We start from the raw sequence: 20,382 nt of genomic DNA, 5'->3' as shown, positions 1-20,382 counted from the left end.
GGTGGTGTGCTATGTGCAATTTTGTGCTTTCGGTTGGTGATTATTTGACCCGAAAAGACTATTTTTGAGCTTATTCTTGCCATGCATCAAATGACTTGAGTTTTATACTTTTAATATGTCATATTTCCAGTATGTTCATCACATTTTCATGGTCATATAGTTATGGTGCATGTGTGTGCTCAAAATGCATTTTAACAAGTTTTCGGTTTTCGATTTCAAGCCTATTTTGCCTTGTTTGGTTCCATAATCATATTTTTGTTATTACTATAATTTTTCCAGAATATTAACTTTGATTTTAACACATTTTTCACTTATGACAAGCCTAGCTTCATCTCATAAGCCAAACAATAATCCAACCTTCTTAAATCTAGCATATATGCACTTAAATCAATACTTTTTAACATAAAGCTTTAACTATCAAAAATCCATCATCATAAAAATATATTTTTCATGAAATATTCCAGAAATATATATACAAATATTTATACATCATGTTCATCTTTTTATATAAAAAGTTACTTTACAATCTATCAACACATATCCACCTTTTTGATGCTAGCTTTTATAGATCCAACACTTTATCAATAAAATCTATATTTTTATAAATATTTCCAGAAATATTACTTTCATAATATGTATGAATATAGCCATCTTTCAAAGAAAAAATCACATCAAAGACTATTAAACTTATATCCACACTTTTGGGTCTTAAACTAGTTGAATCCTTGGATCTTTCTTCATGGATTCAACATGCATGAACATGGAAAGAAAGATCCTATCAACTTTGCCCTCATCAAGTGTATTTTCAAAAGAAAACATGAGGAAAACACAATCTTTTGATAAAACCTTTTTAATATAAACAAGAACAAGATTAATCTAATAAAGAGATGAAGATATATACCCTTGAAGATCACTTCTAGATGATGAAAAATGGCAGATTTTCGTGGCCTATATCTCCAAGAATACCCTTATTCAACACTTGAAACAACCCTTAAACTATTCTTGAATCAACCCTTTGTTTATCTAACCTACAACCCTTATTATTATCAAGTATTAAGGTTGATTGTTGTTGGTTTTCTTCTTGTTTCTTGGCTGCCGAAAAAAGAGAGAGAAAAGGGAGAGAAGAAGAGTGTTTTTGAGAGAGAATTGATTAGTGTGTGTGAAATGGGAGTGTAGTGTGTGTTGGAGTGGTGAGTTCCAAGACTTAAGGCATGCAAAATTTGAAATGGAGGGATGTATGTGTGTGAAGGGGGGGGGGGGGGGCGGCCTCATGGGGGGGGGGGGGGGGATTTGGAGGGGTTTTACTTTTTTTTTTTTATATAAAATTTTGTTGTATAAGTATAAGTGTAGGTATATGTTAAGTGTGGATTTAATTTGTAAGTTTTTGTTAGTAAAATATAAGTAATTGGTTGTTTTAGTTAGGAATATGTATATGTGTGTATAAGTCATGTATATTTATGTGTGTGGATATACTTTTGTATTTTTAGTTGGTTACATAGGTCATTGGTTGTAAATTTGTATTAATTTTTAAGCTTATATGCTTACTTATTAAGTTTTCGACGCTTTTACGTACATAATACGTCCATTTATATTTTTAGTTGAAAATTTTATTTATCATGATCATATCCTCTTGATTTGGTTTTATTTTTGATTTGTTGGGCAATCCATAGGAATTTTGATTGGTATCTCAATTTGCGAGCCTTAAGTTATTATTATCGCATCGATTGATCACCTCTAAAAATTTTTGTTCCGAGGTACTTTCATTAGGAAATTCTTTTACATATTATTAGCTTTAGATTACTAATTTGGGGCATTACCTACTAGCTTCAAGTATAACTAGGGCTTGCGGGAACGTAAACAACCTAACTAGCACATATATAATATTAAAAGTACGGTTGTTACAGATTCAAGATATAAGGATTATACCATGATAAAGTAGACTCTCTCACGATTCCAGCAATAGGTCATACGCCTAAAACGGACTTACGGTTCAAAAGTTATAAGCGTTTGAAGTTGACATAAGAAAAACGTTTGAAAACTGATCAGCAACATTCCACTGCGCCGTAGTGGGGTCTGACCCTTCCCACTGCGCCGCAGTGAGATATTTCTGCCCCCAAACAAGCAGCTCCAACACCCAAACGACCCACAACTCATTTAGACTCAATTTCTTGACACAAGACACGAATTTGCAACTCATGAACTCAACTTTTGACATACATAACATGTTTCAACTTCAACCAACACAATCCCTTACCAAAACTTGATCCATTAACACAAAATCTTGCATAAATTCGGCCATGAACAACCCAAGAACAACCACATTTCGACTTTTGACTTTCTAGTTGATTATGAACACATTTAAATCGTTTTTGAGCATAAATAGACAAAACCCACAACACAAATACACTTATTAACCCACAATTTGCTTCAAATCATTCTTGACCTTAACAAACCCTAATGAAACCCTAATTTTTGACCCAAACCTGATTCATGACCCGAAATCACTTGAAATCAACTAGAAACATGTAAATAACTAGGGATGAGAAAAAAAAAACCGAGACCCGTGACCCGACCCGGAACCGGCCCGACCCGACCCACCCGTAGGGCTAACGGGCCGGGTCACGGGTCAAGCTTTTGTGACATTTTTGGGTCACGGGTCGCGCGGGTCGGGTCAAGCCAAAAACCGAAAAAAAGTGAAAGAAACCCGTGACCCGCCCGAACCGACCCGAACCGTACCTTCACGGGCCGGGTCACGGTTCCTATTTTTATGCACTTGCGGGTCGCAGGCCGGGTTGGGTTTTCGCGGGTCGGTCCGGGTCGGGTCATTTGCACAACCCTATAAATAACCATAGAATAAAGGTTATGAAACAAGTTTTACTTACCAAAATCTCCACCTAGCACTCAAACCCAAAATTTGACCCGAATGAGATGTTTTCTAGCACTTTGGAAACCCGAATTTCGATATGATGTGAAGATGATGAAGATGTTAATTATTCTTGCATTAACTAATCTTGAATCACCATAAATGGTGAATTAAATTAGAGAGAGTGAGGAAAAGTGTGTGTGTGTGTGTGTGTGTGTGTGTGTGTGTGTGTGTGTTTTGTAAGTAATTAAGAGAGAGAGAGAAAGTAAAGAATGAGTGGGGGAGGGAGGAGAATTAGGTTGGATGGGAGTTTGGATAGGGTTGGATCATGGGTGGTTCATGGGTCATGGGTCGACCCATGGATCACCCGATTACGTTTCTAGTAGTCGTTTTTAAGCCCTAACCCGATCAATACGTTCACATAGCTTTGACCTTACACGAGTCTAATTCACGATAAACAAATGAATTATTTAAATTAACTAGAATAATAAATCATTTAACACGTTCGTGCCAACGGTCCCATAATCAAAGAAGCACGTTTATTAAAAGTCAAACAAGTCAAAATTTATGAATGTTACAGTAAATGAATTTTATAAAGATCGGATGTAATTTTTGGGTAATGGGATAAATGAGGATAATGAAGGAAGAAGAAGATGAGAGTTGTAAATTTTGGGTTTTAGGATGAACGATGATGATGAAGGAAGAAAAAGATGAGAGATGGAAAAGACATGAGTAATATAAAAGTTTATTTCTTCAAGTCAAGATTTTTTATATTTGTGGTCCTTGGAGTTGTATATTTTTTCACTTTTGGTCTTAAAAGTAAAAATGACACAAATGTCCTCACGTATTTGACACGTGTAAGGGTTAACAGTCAAAATTGAACTCCGTTAAATCCGAAAAAAAAAAAAAAAAAACCCTACCTAACCTATTACCATATATTCTACCGTCGGTCTAATTTAATCCAATTACATTTTAACCAGATTTACCTTTTATTAAAAAAGAAAAAATCAATATACGTATACCTGTGTTTTATTTTTCATTACCGACGACGAAGGTGGGGTGGGGGGTTTTGAGATAATGAACATGACGACAATGATAAAGGCTTCTGTTTACACTCCGAAAGTTTCATTCTTGTTGTATAATCGTCCCTCTCTGATGAATGTTTCAGTACAAGTAATTTATTTAGTTAAGATATATAGCTTTTGTATCTGCCTTTACCTGTCTTCTTTGTGTTTAGTTCAGATTCCTTCCCGCCTTCAACAAGACACTGTTGGTCCTTTAAGGTTGAGCTCGGCCGTACTTCCCATTCTCAATAAAGTACTCACTTTACTCATGATTTATTTATTTTTATTAAAATAACCCTAATTGTGTAAGATTACCTTCATGATTTTACTTTTGTATATACAAGATTTGCTATTGTATGAATCAAACTTTCAATTACTGCTATTGTGTTTTGTTAACTATATATGGCTGCCATGAAAATAAAAATACTCATTTACCTGATACTAGTCTGTAACTGATACATACTGTACTATATCAAATACTTGAAAAAGTTTGATACTTTGTTATGCACTTAACCTGTTCCATTACCAAATATTAATACAAGTTTTTATATGTTTCACTATCAGTCCGTGGCTTTATATGTTCAATCATCTAGCATTTAACATTGATTATATAAACTACGGTTGAAATGAGCATGAGCTTGAGCCAAGCTCAAGCCTCTCTATAAAACTCCAACTCGTTTCCATCCCTGTATTAAACACATCATCTAGCTTTTCGAGATTTCGCTGTATAACATTACACCATCTAAACTATTTTTTTTTTTTTTTTAATTTTGCTGGCTTACATACATGGTCAATAATCCGCATGTACTTCTTTTCCTTGCTCATATTACAACAGACGTGTTACTTTTTAAGTCTAAGAACCAATTAGGATAGCGTAGATTAAAGGTTACATCCGAACATCATGCGATTACACCATACCCACAATGTTGTAAATACACAAGAATCTGCAGATATTCATTTCTGGAATCAAGATTTCGTAATCAGAACTTTTTTCTTTCTGGGTAAAGAAACTCAAAACTGTTTTGTTCATTTATCTGGGAACTGTTTTTGTAGCAACATGTTGCTACATGCGCGAGCTTCCAATGTCGATATGCTAAAGACAAGACCACTGCACAGACTGAACCTGGTAAGCGTCTCCTTCTTCTTCTTTTTCATTTCCATCCTCTCAAATGTATATTTAATATTTAGCGCATACTTTATGTCTGTTTAATTTTCACTATATTATATCCTCGGCTCATCTACTTACGTAGACTTTTACTTAGACTTTTGTTTTGTTTGACCTTTGCAATTGGTTTGGCCATGAGAAGAAGTAGACTTAAACCGAGGGGGGAGGTTACTCTAGCGTTTTTTGACCCCAAAAGATCTATGTCCGGCAGAGGACATGACCAATGAGAGGATACTTAGAGGACTAGGATTAGTTTAGAGGAATATGGTAGATAAGTAACCCTTTTTGGGTCTCAGGGGTAGTTTTCTCGCCAGCTAGGCTGCCAAAGCTACTTTGTAACATAGGTTGAGTAGCATTCGTTATCTTATATGGGCTCCTCGGACCTTATGCCTTCTACGTAATATCTACTTATATGTATGTATGTCATGGATGATACCTTCCTTATTTGCTCCTATCACTTGCTGGGAGGGGGGGATAAGGGAAGTTTTTGTATATGTCTTTGCGAAAAAGCCATCTCCGGCTTCCCATCGGCCTCGTCTCTTCTTGGAAGTTGCCAGCCTTTGGATCCATCTTCTACCGGCCCATTTTCCCAGCAAAGTCTTCACCTATTTGACCATTTGACCGGTTTGATACCGGGTCAAAACGGTCTGGTTCAGTCCGATTTGAACGGTTTACCCCGGGCTGACTCGGTTCAGTTTCATCGATCAGATCGCAACCTTTTGAGCCGGATTTTTTCAAAAATCCGGTCGGGCCACGGTCCATTCGGTCTGACCGGCCGGTTCAACAACATTGATCTTACCTCCCCCATATCCCGCTTTGGCAGGGATTATTTTTGTTGTTGTAGTTCATGGGTAATATCCAATAGTTTTGTGTCCTCCATAGCATGAAGTCGGGAAGCCATGTAGGGAGTAACTAGCAAGGTTGGCCATAGCCCACCCCTAAAACTTAATGGTAGTGTAATATGAGTATAATGTTAGGCTTCTCTTTCCTTATTTGCAATTTTGGCCAACCGTAAAGAAAATAAAAATCGGCCTAGTTATTAAATAAACTTGCATGATGTAATTTCCCAAATGATCATATACTCTTACATGGTAAATGTAAATTTCAAATACCCATTGTGCAATACTTTCTTGGGAACATATGTGTACTTACCTAGAATTGGCCCGTTTGTCTGTCATTATGTACAGGTGATGATTCAAGATTATGGATTCATGCACTCAAGTGGCTAACTCGTTCCTGTTTTTGGATATCTTACTTCTGTTTGATATGGATGCTTCCCAAGTACTTCATTATTACTTCATTAGTTCTTCTTCTCACAGTTACCATTGTTCGTGTATCCAAAAAGACGGAACCAGATAACGTTACATTCGATGATTTGGTAGGTGTTGAGGGTCCCAAGGATATGTTACGAAAGGTAAGTTGTCCTAACCTACTTCCTTATGACATTGGCTATAATCTTATGGCTTGATTAATTCTGAGTTGAATATTGCAGTTGGTACGTGTACATCAAGGGAAAGTTAAATCGAGGGACTGTGAGGTGAGATTAATCTGCCCAGTTCTTCTTTATGGCCCTCCAGGAACTGGAAAATCCACTTTGGTCCATGCTCTAGCCCGAGAGGCTAAAGTTCCATTTTTCTCTGTTTCGGCTCATGAAATTGCAAAGGCAGGATTATATGCGATCAATTTTCTTTTTATAGAGGCAAGAGTATTTTTCACGGTCAATCATCTACATCAAAGATGTAGATGTCCTTGCAAGCCACAAAAGAATTTTAGTCAAGGTAAACATAATAATCATATTTTTTACCAACACTGTAGGGATTGTGATTGCCTTATTTACTTGTTTAACTACTGATTAGTACTCTTTTAGGTTGTCTCTGTTGTGTTGTGTTTAAGTGCTTAGCATAGATATTGATTAGTACCTTGTTAACTTAACATTGTTCTCCATCAAGCTGTCCCTGTTTTTCTTAGCTATATGAATGTGGAGCTTAAACATTTATCTCCACCTACACAATGTTCGGGGCAAGTTCTTTTTGTGATTGGGTCAACCCGATCCTGACAGTAATAGCAGACCTAAACCCGTAGCAATTTTATCAGATCAATCGGATCCTTACACCAAATTCTTACGAGGTGGTTAGCTTCATATGTGTGGGACTGTGGGCTTTACAACTCCTTTAGGTTTCATCTTTTTCGAAACAAACTGGGTATGAAGCTTTTTATTTCATTTAGTCTCTTGTCAAAACTAGTGGTTAGTTGATTTAGAGCTCTTTTGATCACTCATTGCCTGTGTCAGATGACTATCAATCATTCCGACACAAGTCATTCGGATCCAGTGACTCTGTATGTAATTTTAACTGAAAGGTCAAAGACATATGTTTTTCTTTTCCAAAAATAAAATTTAAATATATAAGAAGAGACTATCATCGTGAACATTTTATTTTTTCTCATTGATGTTTCTTCTCTCTCGTTTCCATTCTTTTCTCTTAAGCAGAGAATACGCTATTAGTTGGCGTTGCATTTTTATCTATTCTGGCTTTGCTTTAGTCTTGTTCTTGTCTTACTGTTTTTTCCCGAAAGCATCTTTTAAAACATGGATGCACACATTTTTATATTATATTCTTGTACATTTTTTATATGTCATTCTTTTCTTGATGTTACAGCTTCACCGTGAGATGGAGAAGTGCAGTGAGGATGGAAAAGTGATGGTTATAGTCTCCACTAACAAACCCGAGACACAGCATCCAGCTTTTATGAGATTACCTTACCTGAAAGTACACGTGGGTAAACCAAACACGGATAGTAGGCGGACAATTATTGGTTTGCATTTAAGGGAGTGTTTAAGGGAGGAAGACAAAGAAGCCATCTGCAACCTTGTTGCTTCCGAAACCCCCGGCTTTGTTTGGGCTGATCTTGAAAAGGCAACAAAGAAGGCTATGAGACTTGCTAATGCAAGAGGTTTTTTTTTAATCTTATAAAAGTAACTTTAATTTACATCATGGTGTCTTTAATTTATTATTTTGTATTCCTAGGAGACAATCATGTGACAATGGAGCTTGTTCTTCAAGCTGTTGGAGTGGTCAAGCCGTATATCTGCTGCGATGAAAATGAAGCAACTGTACAAGCTTAGGCTCAACAGATGTGGATCCTATAGCATTCGGATATAAGAACAAGCCATGCCATGGTTGATTCAATGGCATTTAGATTTCTAAGCGTTATCTGTTTAATAATATGCAATTTTCTAGTATTATCATCTTAACATTTGGTTAGCCACTTGATTAATGTTATTATATTGTAGCTCCCTGTTCCATCAGGAGTAGGTATGGGTTTATCAGAAAGACTATGTTCAATCCTCTCGTAATGTATAATATAACTAAAAGTGGGGTGGGATTTGGCACCTATAATCTCTCATCTTGAGTTTAATATTCTATTCTCATTAATCCTTTATTTTTTCTAATGTTATTTATCTATGACCGACCTTTACTCCTTTAGTTTTAATTAAAAAAAACTTTATTATTCTTATTATTATTTGGGAAATGATTAATCCTCCTAACCAGGTAGCCTAATAATTCTTCTAACTATAAGATGATGACATGTAGAATCATCAGGAGACAAGATTAGGAAAGAGAATCAGTGGATAACACATGTCATCTTTTTAATGTATTAGAAGGATTTTTAGGCTATTTGGTTAGGGGAATTTATCATTTTTTCATATTCGGTGAGAACAGTGAGAACTATTAAAAAATCATTTTTAAGGGCTTTGCCGGCTATGCTCGTACTGTAACAATCGTCACTATCTCTTGGATCGTTACCCATCAAATTCATATCATTCTCATATGCGTCCGTGACAACCCCTTTTGAACGAATGAGGGCAACGCCCGTACCGTATACATTCGTTTTCTCAACACGTAATTTATATGGTTTTTTACAAAAAAAATTATATATTTTTTTTACTTTTTGGAATGGGTTTTTGTTAAAAGAAAATAAAAAACAAAAAAAAGTTTAAAAAAATGAAAAATTAAAATTAAAAAAATATAAAAAAACACACAAAAAAAAAGGAAAAGAAACTAGTGGTTCTCACGGTTCTCTTTATTTTCACGTTAATCCTACCTTATATATGTAAACCCAAATTTTTTTATTTAATTAAAGTTGAAAAAAAAGAGGAAAACTATAATTAATATTTATATGGAGTTAACTTTCGTATGTTTCTTTTTTAGCTTTCGCATTAATTAAGTTTTATATGACTTATCTAAATATTATATATTAACTTTTGTATTTGTAACCTATATTAACTCTTAGGATTTATAGTATGAATAAAATAAATGATGGTCAGCAGCTTAAACTGAAAGTATTCTAATTTTTTTTAGTATCTATTTAATACACTTGAATTCAAATTTTTTTTAGCTTTGAAAAATATAATTTGAGACTACCCGTCCATTAAACGGGTCTAAACACTAGTATATTTAAATATATATTAAGCCAAAATTATTATTTTTTTTCCTTAATAAAAAAAAATGTAACCTTTATTAAATTATACAAGTTTTGGTAATTATTCTTAAAAACTAACTATCCTCATCAGGTTAGGTTTCGGGCATACATTTTCCCCCAATGGGATGGGGTATCTGATAAGGAACTCGATGGGTATCGGGGCATATTTGCTTAGCATATTCTTTATCGGCTTCGGGTTTGGCACTACCCGCCACGAACCTAACCCATTGTCATTCCTACTTGGTCATTTTTGTTTATGAGGCGTTTGAGTCGACACTAGTTTGTAGGTTCTTGGTGAGGTGGTTGGTTGCGTTGTGCCCGACACATCTTTGCACATTTGTAAGGTACATTTGGATATACAGGTCCACTGTACATATGTTTGACATTTGTTTTGTCGATTCACGTGATTCGATATGCAAATGTATGCGTTATTGTTGTAAAAGCTCAGTTGGCTTTGAAAATATAGAGCTTTGAAATGTAGGCATTATCATAGTGTTAGATTTGAAAATATGAAAGTTCGTAGGGCTTTTTTTAACATAAGATATTGATATGTACTCTTGAAAATATTGTTTTGATAGTATGATAATATTTGTTTGGAACAACTCTTTGTTTATCTAAAATTTATCTTTAATATTTTGGTTCGTTAGAAATATCTTTTAAATTTTGCACGAGTTAAATGATTTAATTGTTAGAAAAATACATCTTGTCTATTTTGAGTATTACTATATGATATGTCTTTCGATATTCGCGTACTTGGCTTCACCGTAGTTTTTCTTTCCCCACAACAGGTATTAACACAGGGTATAGAAATGAATTTTTAGCTAGCTTCCGCGTAAAATGAATTGTTGAAGAGCAAGTTTAAAGTTACCTTAGACTACAAGAGAGTTGTAACAATTTTGATAGAAATTATTAGTTTATTACTGTAACACGCTTTTGTTATTGTCTAAATTGGATCATGATGATTTAGATATTAAATGTTACAACTGATAGACTTTTAAAAAAAGGATGGCATGGATTCAAGTTCCACAAGAAATCTTCCTCAAATGTGGAGTTTGTCAATGTATCGTGGCCTAAACAGTATCAATTGGACTAGATTTTAATAGTTAAAAAACAAAAACGAAAAAGAAAATTATAACGTGTATTAAAAGGAAATAAAAGCAAAATGTGTATTTTTGAAAGGAAAAAAAAAAAGATAAAGAAAAGAAAAAAGAAATTACTAGAAAAGGAAGAGACAAAACAAGTTGCATGTTACTTTTCTGACTTTTAACGCTTTTTTAGGCTTATTGTTTTTCGCAACTACAGCCTCCCAATACACATCTGTTTCCTCCCTTATCTCTCTTCTTTCCCGACTAAACACCCACCATAGCTACCGGCCGGAAAAATATACATTGCTAATTAATAATTTGCATGCGGTGATTACCATAGATCAAGTAATTTCAATCATTTTTTTTTTATCATAGCTATGTCAAAAAAAAGTAAATGTCCAGTTAGTCCCGTAAAGAAATTTTTCCGCTCAAGCACGCTGCAACGCTGTCTGATGGTGAGACCCAGAAACCTTGGGTATGTGTGTTGCTTCATTTATAGAATTCATGAGATTTGAGCTTTTTATGTTTCTGATTGCAATCAAATGTTTTTGGATTTTGAATATTAACAGATTGTAATTCATGTCTATTCATAGCTGTTAAAAAGATTGAAACTTTATTGGAAATTTGGAATTATCAATCTTTGTTAGAAATAATTTCATGAGAGCAATGCTAAATATATGTAACTGTAATTATATGCTCTGTAACTCCTGGGGTTGTAAAAATGATCAGATTTTTTTTAATACATATATTATGATAGATAATATTACCAATTGTTTGCTCTAGTTATGAATTGAATATGTAAAAGAAAAAGATATATACATTTAACAAGATAAGTTTATCACAAGAAACTATGTTTTAACATCAGGGTGTAGAAAAAGATTTGTCTTTCCATGTAACGATTATAATTTTATCACTGCTACCTCAGTTTTATCATCAGGTATAGAATAATATTTGAGTGTTTAATGTAACAAGACAATCTCATCATAAGAATGGATTGTTTTAGTGTAATGAGATAGTATTATAACAGCTATATCTTTTTTTGCATCAGGGAACACTTACAGATTGATTTTTTCATGTAGTGAGATAGTATTATATATAACATCTATGTCTGTTTTATCGTAAGGTTATAGATAAATATTTGATCTTTTTCATGTAATGAGCTAGTATATATTGTAAAAGTCATGTCTGTTTTATCATCAGGACATAGAAATATATATATATAGGGTAGAGATCCAGAGAGAAGATTCTTAAGGAGAGAAGGTCCGTTTTTTATTTTTTTTAGCTTGTTTTTTTAATATTTTTTTATTTTTTCATTTTCTTCATCCTTTTTTTAATTAACTCAATCCATAAAAAAAATTTAAAAAATTTAGGAATTTTTTTTTCTCTAACCACAGTCAGTGAGTTATACATGTAAGGGTACGATACGGGCTTCGCCCTTAAGGATATTAATAAAGGGTAGCTGGTGGAGTGATAGGTCATTGAGGGTTATAAGTCATAGGGGGTGATCGGGTGATCTACCTTACGGGCTTCGCCCTTAGCTATCATGGCTCCGCCATAGTATGAGAGGCTTCGCCTATAGCTTACAGGCTTTGCCCTTTGAAAATAAAATGTTTTTAAAAATCTTTTAACATTTTTATATGAAATTGGTTAATTAAAGAGAGAATGAAAAAAGTGAAAAACGGAAAAAAAAGTTCAAAAAAAGAAGCTAAAAAAATTAAAAAACGAGCCTTCTCTCCCTTCTCTCCTTAAGGTACCTTCTCATTTGATCTCTATCCTATATATATACTTATATATGTGTGTGTGTGTGTGTTGTGCTACGAGACAGTAATATAAAAGCAACGTCTTTTTTATCAGCTGGGCATGGAGAAAGATTTTTTTTTTTTCATGTAACGAGCCAGTATTATAACTGTCATGTCTGTTTTATCATCAGGGCATAGAGAAAGATTTTATTTTTTCATATAACGAGCCAGTTTTATATACTTGGTTGCTTTGTGGTGCTTTCTACATGTTACTCAGCACTGAGTTATCTCTAATACTTTTGGTTCTTTGAATGCATATTTTTGCTGTCCTTTCTTTTTGCTTGAAAGACGATCATTAATACATGTACGAGTTATGACTATATCGTCTATTGATCTCTAATTCAAATTTTGTATTTTCAGTATCCGACAGTTTTGCTCACGGAAGAAGATTTCTTTTCGCTTCTGAAATGCTAACAATGATGGTTATTTTTTTATTTTACTTGCACAAGGCTAACTGGATGCGTTGAGAAAGGTATTGCTATCTGATAGAGATGTACATATACTTACTCTTTGCTACCATGTGGTTGTTCTCTAATGCTTTTCATGCAGACTAATGTTTATGGCTGTCTATAGGGCCTTGGTGATGAGGAGACAAAGTATTTGGTTTCAGTATGACAATGATGATCATGAGTATTAAGAACTCCAGGTACTAGGTTTGTTTCTTTTACACTTATTTACATAAGGAAGTTCCTTCATATGATAAATGTGCAAAGGTTACACATAGATGTCTTATTATGCATATGTGTTAATTTGGTTATGATCTTCCTTAAGTATCTATTAGGCTTTGGGTAAAGTAAGCATACAAATGAATATAAAAAGTTACACTACGAGTATATTATAACATTTTCATGTAATGAGATATATAATTGACGAACCGATCACGTATGTACACAAACGCATGTTAACGTAGCCAAGACAACCAAGGCAAGGCCGGAGCTCTCCTCCCATCATAGTCGGGTCATCAAGCCCGAGGCATTCAACTCGAGCTATCTAATGACATAAAGGGAATCATTGTCTATAAATATCCCATCACAAGACATCCAAGGCAAGTGAATCCGAGTCACTTCTCTACTACATTTTGATACAATCCAATCACACTCACAAGTTAAGTGAACCACTAACTCACATACTCTCAATCCTTCTAGATTGCGGAGAAACACACCTTTTTCACTCTAGGACAATCATCACCACCTTAGGTTCGCATAACTTGTTAGATTTTCACTGTGTATTTACGAGACGCAATGTTTGTCACGGCTAAATCCATCACGGTCATTCATTTTGATGTTTCATGCATAAACATTGGCTCCATGGGATGGACACAAAGATTTTTGTGTCTCGGCAATCTATCGGGTATACATACATTAAAATAGCTCTGCGTCCTATCAAGGAATGGAGATATTTGCTACTTTTCGTTGCAAAATTTGTCAAAGAAAACACACACCGCCATGTGAAGTTTAGTCCAAGTTCAAGTTCAAATCTAGTGCAAATATCTAAAACATAAATAAGTAGGATCCCAAGAATGAGCCTAATAGGCAAGGAGACATGAATATCTATGAGGGCTTAGTACAAAGCAAGTGCATTGATCCGAGTGCAAAAAGCCATAAGGCAAGTATAGCACGAACGACCTAAGGCCAAGTGATTTAAAGCCAAGCTAAATAGTAATATGAGTTAATTTAATTTGACCCCTGTATTTTTTTACTACATTCCCCTATGATGAATATTAGTTAAGATTCGTTAAGTCTGCACCTTCGGGTATCTTAGTCTTTTTATCTCTAAAACACCCACTCTCTCCTTAGTTCTTACCATCCCCTTCTTCAAATCTACCCTTGGAACATCATCATCATCATCTCTATCTAATCTAAATATCCATTTCCGGATTTTCAAATCCTATCAATTAATGATAAACAAAAAACTTTTCTTAAAGCGCTTACAATTATATATACATACTAAATGGCAAGGTCGGTGGTGTGAGGGGAGACGTAGATAGTCATACCGTTACCCGAGGGTAGAGTGACTATTTCCACAAATACCACCGATGAAAGTGTATCTCATAGAAATATGTGGCATGCAATTTTTAGTTCTTAAAGCAGAAAAAGAGTCTCATCTGCTGATGAAATAGTCTCCTCTGTTGATAAAGCCATAAAAAAGTTATATAAGCTAACAAAAGTTAGTTGATCATTATGATCAATTGTAAAAATTAAGATCATTATGATACATGCCTAGGCAGACGGCCAAATCAAGGTCAGATAGCACTACGAAAATGTTGGGCCCGAATATGTTTAATGTTATATATGAGAGATAATATAAGGGAGTGGGGTACTCAGCTCAAGTAACCAGGTCATGGACTTCTGCTAGCCTATATCACATTATAATCTTAGAAATAGCATAAGTATAGGCTGCTGCGCGAAAAGGAATAACTACTTATCCCCAATAATATACAACTTTTGAATAAAGGAAATATTTATGTGTTGGCGGGTTACAAAGCCAGGTCATGAAACGCACCTGGGGACTAAGCTACAGAGTGAAGCAAAAGAGCACAAGTATATCATTTCTAAGACATTTAGCTCTAAGTTAGCCCATCAGTTAAAGAGCCAGCCTAGTACCATGAAAAACACATATAGGCATTTGGAAATTGGAAGTAGCAAGTACAATTAGTTGACCCGACTTACCACCCCACACAAATACACCATTTTTAATATAATAAATAAAGTATCACTTGCTTTCATCCTGCAATCCGCTTGCTTTATAGACTTGAGGAAAAGATGCAATGACGTGCTCCTTGGTAACACGAGGGGAGCCTAGGAATATAAATAGATGATTATGTGAGTATTCATGCATTATTTGAGGAAAAAAAAGGTTGTTTAGTGGGTTAGAACTTACATCTCTTATCAGCCCACTTCTTGGATAGCTTTGCAAGATATTTAAAGTCCCTCTTCCTAAAATTTTTTGTGCGTGATACTATAAGGCTGCGAATTTCATCTCTCTGTTCTTCCATGAGAAATGGGGTCAGATAGAAGTCTATATACTTCTTCCTAGCTTCCTCATCCAATTTCCCCATTTCAACATTCATCAAAAAGTTCCGAGATTTGATCAGAGTGGCATCAAGAAGTTCAGGATCAATCGTGGAAGATGCTACAACAGCCAAAGCACAACCTTCCTTCTCGCTTTGTTTCATCTCAGCCAAAAGCTGTGGCGTAATAAGAACACAAAAGGGCATTAGAGCTAGGAGGTTATGGTTATGGTTAATAATAACCGGTTAACCCATTGTGGTTAACCTATTTAGGTTTTTAAATAACTGAAAGAGCACAACAGTACAGAAGAAACAGAATTTGCAATCGATCAAACTGAGAACAGAAACATCACATTACAAGAATAATATCTCAAGAACAGCAAACAAAGACAAAGAATGTAGCAAAAATTAGAACAAGAACTGAACAAGACAGAAAGAGAAGTAGCAGACAGAAGCATTTCACATTAACATGTTCTTAACCTAGATTACAGTAGCAGACAAAGACATAAGACATTACAGTAGCATTAACCAGAAACGTTAAAGTGACAAACTAGTAGTACAAACCAGAACACAGCAAAAGCAGTAGGGTTTTTAAATAACTGAAAGAGCACAACAGTACAGAAGAAACAGAATTTGCAATCGATCAAACTGAGAACAGAAACATTGACATTACAAGAATTATTTCTTAAGAACAGCAAACAAAGACAAAGACAGTAGCAATTATTAGAACAAGAACTGAAGAAGACAGAAAGAAGAAGTAGCAGACAGTAGCATTTCGCCAAGGCCGGCTTAACGTTTTTGGAGGCTTTAAACGGAACCAATTTTTGGGGCCTTTATAAAAATCGTTAACTGAGATCTTTTGTCTTTACACGGAGTTAAATTCAACAAAAATAAACCAAAACAACCGTGTAAATACACTTGAAAATTTTTAACATACTTATAATTACCAATCTATTTAATAAAGATAGTTTAGTAGGATAGGATTTGCTATTCAAAAAGGGGGTGGCGGCGCATCTTGTTGAAGGTTTGCTTACCATAGTGTTGTAAAAAAAAAAGAAGAAGATAGTTTATTGATATAATATAATAATATGTATATATGCTAAAATATATAATAAATAAAAACCATTTAGGGCTTATATAACTGTACATATTAATTTATTTAATCAGAAAAAAGTAATAAATAAACAAATAATATTGCAATCGGAAGGAAAAAAAATGACATAAAAATAGTTAATAAGAAATTAAAAGAAGTGTATCTGTTTGTTGGTGAATTACTGAATGCCTAAATGGTGATGGTGGTATAACTTCTGTTGGGTTCTAAAAACGAACTGCATAGATAAACTTATTGGGCTGGACTATTGCTAAGGTATCAATTGATATCATGTTATAAAAGGAAGTAGGTTTAGTCTGGCCAAAACAGAGATGCAAAATTGGGGGCCTTAAACTGTAGCCTAGCCCACTAAGCTTATTGGGCCGGCCCTGCATTTCGCATTAACATGTTTTTAACCTAGATTACAGTAGCAGACAAAGACATAAGACATTACAGTAGCATTAACCAGAAACATTAAAGTAACAAACTAGTAGTACAAACCAGAACACAGCGAAAGCAGTATGGTTTTTAAATAACTGAAAGACCACAACATGCAGTACAGAAGAAACAGAACTTGCAATCGATCAAACTGAGAACAGAAACATTAACATTACAAGAATAATTTCTCAAGAACAGCAAACAAAGGAAAAGACAGTAGCAAATATTAGAACAAGAACTGAACAAGACAGAAAGAAGAAGTAGCAGACAGTAGCATTTCGCAATGTTTTTAACCTAGATTACAGTAGCAGACAAAAACACAAGAGATTACAGTAGCATTAACCAGAAACATTAAAGTAACAAACTAGCAGTACAAACCAGAATAGCAAACAGAACACAGCAAAAGCAGTCGGGTTCAAACAGATGATCTTTAATTGTAATTCGATTTGATCGATTTGGCCATTTGGGTATTTAGGTTTCAGGTGGAATTGGTATTCTATTCTATCTGGGTTGAAATTAACAGAAAGAGAAAGCGGCGTGTGGGGTTAGTCGATTAGAATGTTAGATGTAGCCATATAGGTAGGTCTATAATAAATACTTCTAACTACATGAATCATAAGCATGTTACTTCTATTGTTTTTATTATTATTATCAAAGAATCATCAGTTAGGAATAAACTATACCGTGGCAAATATCTTGTTGGATGGAGTAGATGCTATGTCTTGTATGTCAGCGAGGTAAATGATTGATGGAGAGCTACCTCTTGCTTCGATGAACAAGTTAGACATTACCCGAGATCCTTTATCCTCTCCAACGTCTTTCATGGTGGTAGCTGACACCGTGTAGAACGGGAGTTTGGTTTCATACGCCAATGCATTGGCTAGTTCCTCTATCTCAGATTCATCAGGACCCCAAATGACCATCGCATCACATCTCTCCCCGGATTCACTGCAAATTCCAAATCCTTGAAACATGGACAATACCTATACAAAGTTGAAGTCGGAATTAATAACTCTTATTCATTGTAGGAGGTCATTGCAAAGAGGAGTTGAAGTTACCATTTCCAATCGAGCCTTGGCCTCGTCAGCACCTATGATATCATTGAAGGAAATCTGTTTTGGCACTGTTCTCTTCGAGCCATAGATTCTGTCAAACACAGTAACTAGCACCGGGGAAAGTGGTTCAAGCCATTTCACTGAAGAGAGCGTCTTCTTAAATTCTTCTGAGTACTTCTCGGGGGACTTCTCGGGGGACTTCTCGATTTCAGCCAAGGTGGCCCCGGTCATCCAACAAAAAGCACGGCTGAAGCCTTTTATTGCTGCTTCTATGAGCATCTGAAGAGGGCCCTCTGTAGACAAACGCAAAGTTTAGCAAGTAAAAGTGAAAAACAATGTATAATATATAATATAAGAGATAAAAGTAAAAAAAGAGAAACACATACTGTAAGTGTCTAGTTTTAAAAGTTTGAGCAAATCAACACTATCTATACTCATGACTTTGAAGGAAATATCATCAAAATCATCAGGGTTTTCAAGTTTGTACAAGTCCTCATCAGTGATTTTAAGCTTGTATACATCGACTTTAATCCCTTCAAGTTTGGGTTCTTCATCATTAGTGTGGTCAAGTTTGGTGTCATCATCTTCAATAGTGCTTTTACAGAGGAGGTGGTTCAAGTTGTGCTAAGAAAAACCACAAAAGAAGTTAATCAATTGTGTTAAAATGAATAGGTCAAGGAAACTAACAGGAAGATAGAAATAGAAAGTACCAGTCTATGATGATATTATTTCAAAAATAGATAAATGTATGCAACCAAACAACATGGTTGGCATTTACTTAAAGTAGACAGCAATGTGTTCATGAAGTTGACGTGTTTAACCTTGTCTGAATAACATGGCTGCAAGCTTTACCATTGCTTTTCGGTTTTGGTTTTCTGAAAACCGAAAAACTATACTTCGATTTTAATTACATATGAAACCGAAACAAACCAAAAATATATATTGTTTACTTTACTTTATATTTATATCATTTTATTACTATATTTAGTCGTGTTAATATATTTGCATTTTTTATTGTACAAAATAATATAAATTATATGTTTTAGGTGTATATATACTAACAAGAACGATTCGGTTTGATAATTGCATACCAAACCAAATCCAATTGTATTCACCGACCGAACCCAAGCAGTGCCCATGTCTAGCCATTTATCACTAGTGACATTTATTTTGCAACTGTATCATTTCTCAGAATAGTTCAACAAACACACAAAGGAACATCGTAAAGTTGAAAAATAGTTGCATAGACGTCGAGTTATCGTAATCCCCCAAAATGGTAATAGTAACAATGGTCGCAAAACTTAAACAACCCCCAAAATGGTGCAAAACTTAAACAACCAATTAAAATATACGCATGTATCATCACTAAACAACAAATTTTATAAGATATTCAATAAGCAAGAGGAAATGTGGCATTACAGATACGCAAATATATAACAAAAAGGTAACGGGTTAAGAACGAGCCATACTGTTGTGGTCTGTCGAGTGGGGAGGTTCCACTTATCTCGAGTTGGAACGTTCCATTTCAACATAGGAGAAACTGTGACGGAACCCTAAATCAAATCATCGTCAATCAAATATATAATACTAAAGTCAGTCATGCGTTTTGTAAACATTTAATAAGAATCAACCAAATAAGTAATGTTACAAATAAGACCATGTGGGATGTGGTGTTGAGCACATGGTTGGAAAGCTTTCTAATTTAGACCATTTACATCATCATATCATCGTAACAAGGAATGTGTGTAAATATGTCATAAATGAAACCATAAAAACACGAAGAAAAAAAAACCCTAAAAATCAGTTAAAAATTAAAAATGTAAAAAGACACAATCGTATCAAGGCAAGGAATGTGTGTAAACATGTCATAAATGAAACCATAAAAACATGAAGAAAAAAAAAGACCCCTAAAATAATTAAAAAATGTAAAAAGACACAATCAGAACAAGGAATTTGTGTAAATATGTCATAAATGAAACCATAAAAACACGAAGAAAAAAAACCCCTAAAAATCAGTTAAAAATTAAAAAATGTAAAAAAGAGAACATTTAAATCCCCCTCATTAAATTACCCTAAAGAATTAAATGAATAAATTGAAATATTTCCAAAACCCTATAAAAAAAACCCCTACAAAACTAAAAGTAAATAATAAAATAAAAATTCGAAAGTATTTGTTATGATGGATGAATACCTTGAAACTAAGAGTACAATGTGGTGAGAAATCACCATTTGTGGGATAGTTAGTAAAGAGAGTCACAAATTTGGACTTTGAGAATATTGTGGTCATGTTTGATGATCTAATTTTTTGTTTCTGTATCTTTCTTACCGGCA

The 20,382-nt window shown here is 34.5% G+C and overlaps 2 protein-coding genes and 1 long non-coding RNA gene across 3 annotated transcripts; 2 read left to right on the top strand and 1 right to left on the bottom strand.

The window, feature by feature from the left end:
* Positions 1 to 3,900: 3,900 nt before the first annotated feature.
* LOC122578357 lies at positions 3,901 to 8,509 on the top strand. The gene is made up of 7 exons (XM_043750309.1): positions 3,901 to 4,180; positions 4,981 to 5,053; positions 6,280 to 6,506; positions 6,585 to 6,629; positions 6,790 to 6,870; positions 7,750 to 8,044; positions 8,119 to 8,509. Exons 1-7 carry the CDS (start codon positions 3,941 to 3,943, stop codon positions 8,214 to 8,216), a joined length of 1,059 nt encoding a protein of 352 aa, XP_043606244.1. The 5' UTR covers positions 3,901 to 3,940; the 3' UTR covers positions 8,217 to 8,509.
* A 2,277-nt stretch (positions 8,510 to 10,786) lies between these two features.
* On the top strand, positions 10,787 to 18,868 carry LOC122599386. The gene is made up of 4 exons (XR_006323918.1): positions 10,787 to 11,134; positions 12,819 to 12,930; positions 13,032 to 13,104; positions 18,025 to 18,868. It is a non-coding gene; the product is annotated as an uncharacterized LOC122599386 (long non-coding RNA).
* Positions 15,094 to 17,841, bottom strand: LOC122599379 (probable inactive ATP-dependent zinc metalloprotease FTSHI 3, chloroplastic). The gene is made up of 3 exons (XM_043771886.1): positions 17,680 to 17,841; positions 15,339 to 15,645; positions 15,094 to 15,256 (listed from the first exon to the last, which is right to left on the bottom strand). Exons 1-3 carry the CDS (start codon positions 17,818 to 17,820, stop codon positions 15,171 to 15,173), a joined length of 534 nt encoding a protein of 177 aa, XP_043627821.1. The 5' UTR covers positions 17,821 to 17,841; the 3' UTR covers positions 15,094 to 15,170.
* Positions 18,869 to 20,382: the final 1,514 nt, after the last annotated feature.

This window comes from Erigeron canadensis, chromosome 1 (genome assembly GCF_010389155.1).
Source record: "Erigeron canadensis isolate Cc75 chromosome 1, C_canadensis_v1, whole genome shotgun sequence".
NCBI lineage: Eukaryota > Viridiplantae > Streptophyta > Magnoliopsida > Asterales > Asteraceae > Erigeron > Erigeron canadensis.
Note: the sequence above shows the minus strand (reverse complement) of the source record. Positions and strands in the feature narration are given on the sequence as shown.

Coding starts and splice junctions, on each gene's coding strand:
- LOC122578357 (XM_043750309.1), top strand. CDS start 3,941: ATGAACATGACGACAATGATAAAGGCTTCTGTTTACACTCCGAAAGTT. Junction 6,630..6,789: donor TTAAATCGAGGGACTGTGAG/GTGAGATTAATC, acceptor TTCTTTTTATAG/AGGCAAGAGTATTTTTCACG. Junction 8,045..8,118: donor GAGACTTGCTAATGCAAGAG/GTTTTTTTTTAA, acceptor TTGTATTCCTAG/GAGACAATCATGTGACAATG.
- LOC122599379 (XM_043771886.1), bottom strand. CDS start 17,820: ATGAAAGACGTTGGAGAGGATAAAGGATCTCGGGTAATGTCTAACTTG. Junction 15,646..17,679: donor CCAACAAGATATTTGCCACG/GTATAGTTTATT, acceptor ATTACGCCACAG/CTTTTGGCTGAGATGAAACA. Junction 15,257..15,338: donor GAAGTGGGCTGATAAGAGAT/GTAAGTTCTAAC, acceptor TTATATTCCTAG/GCTCCCCTCGTGTTACCAAG.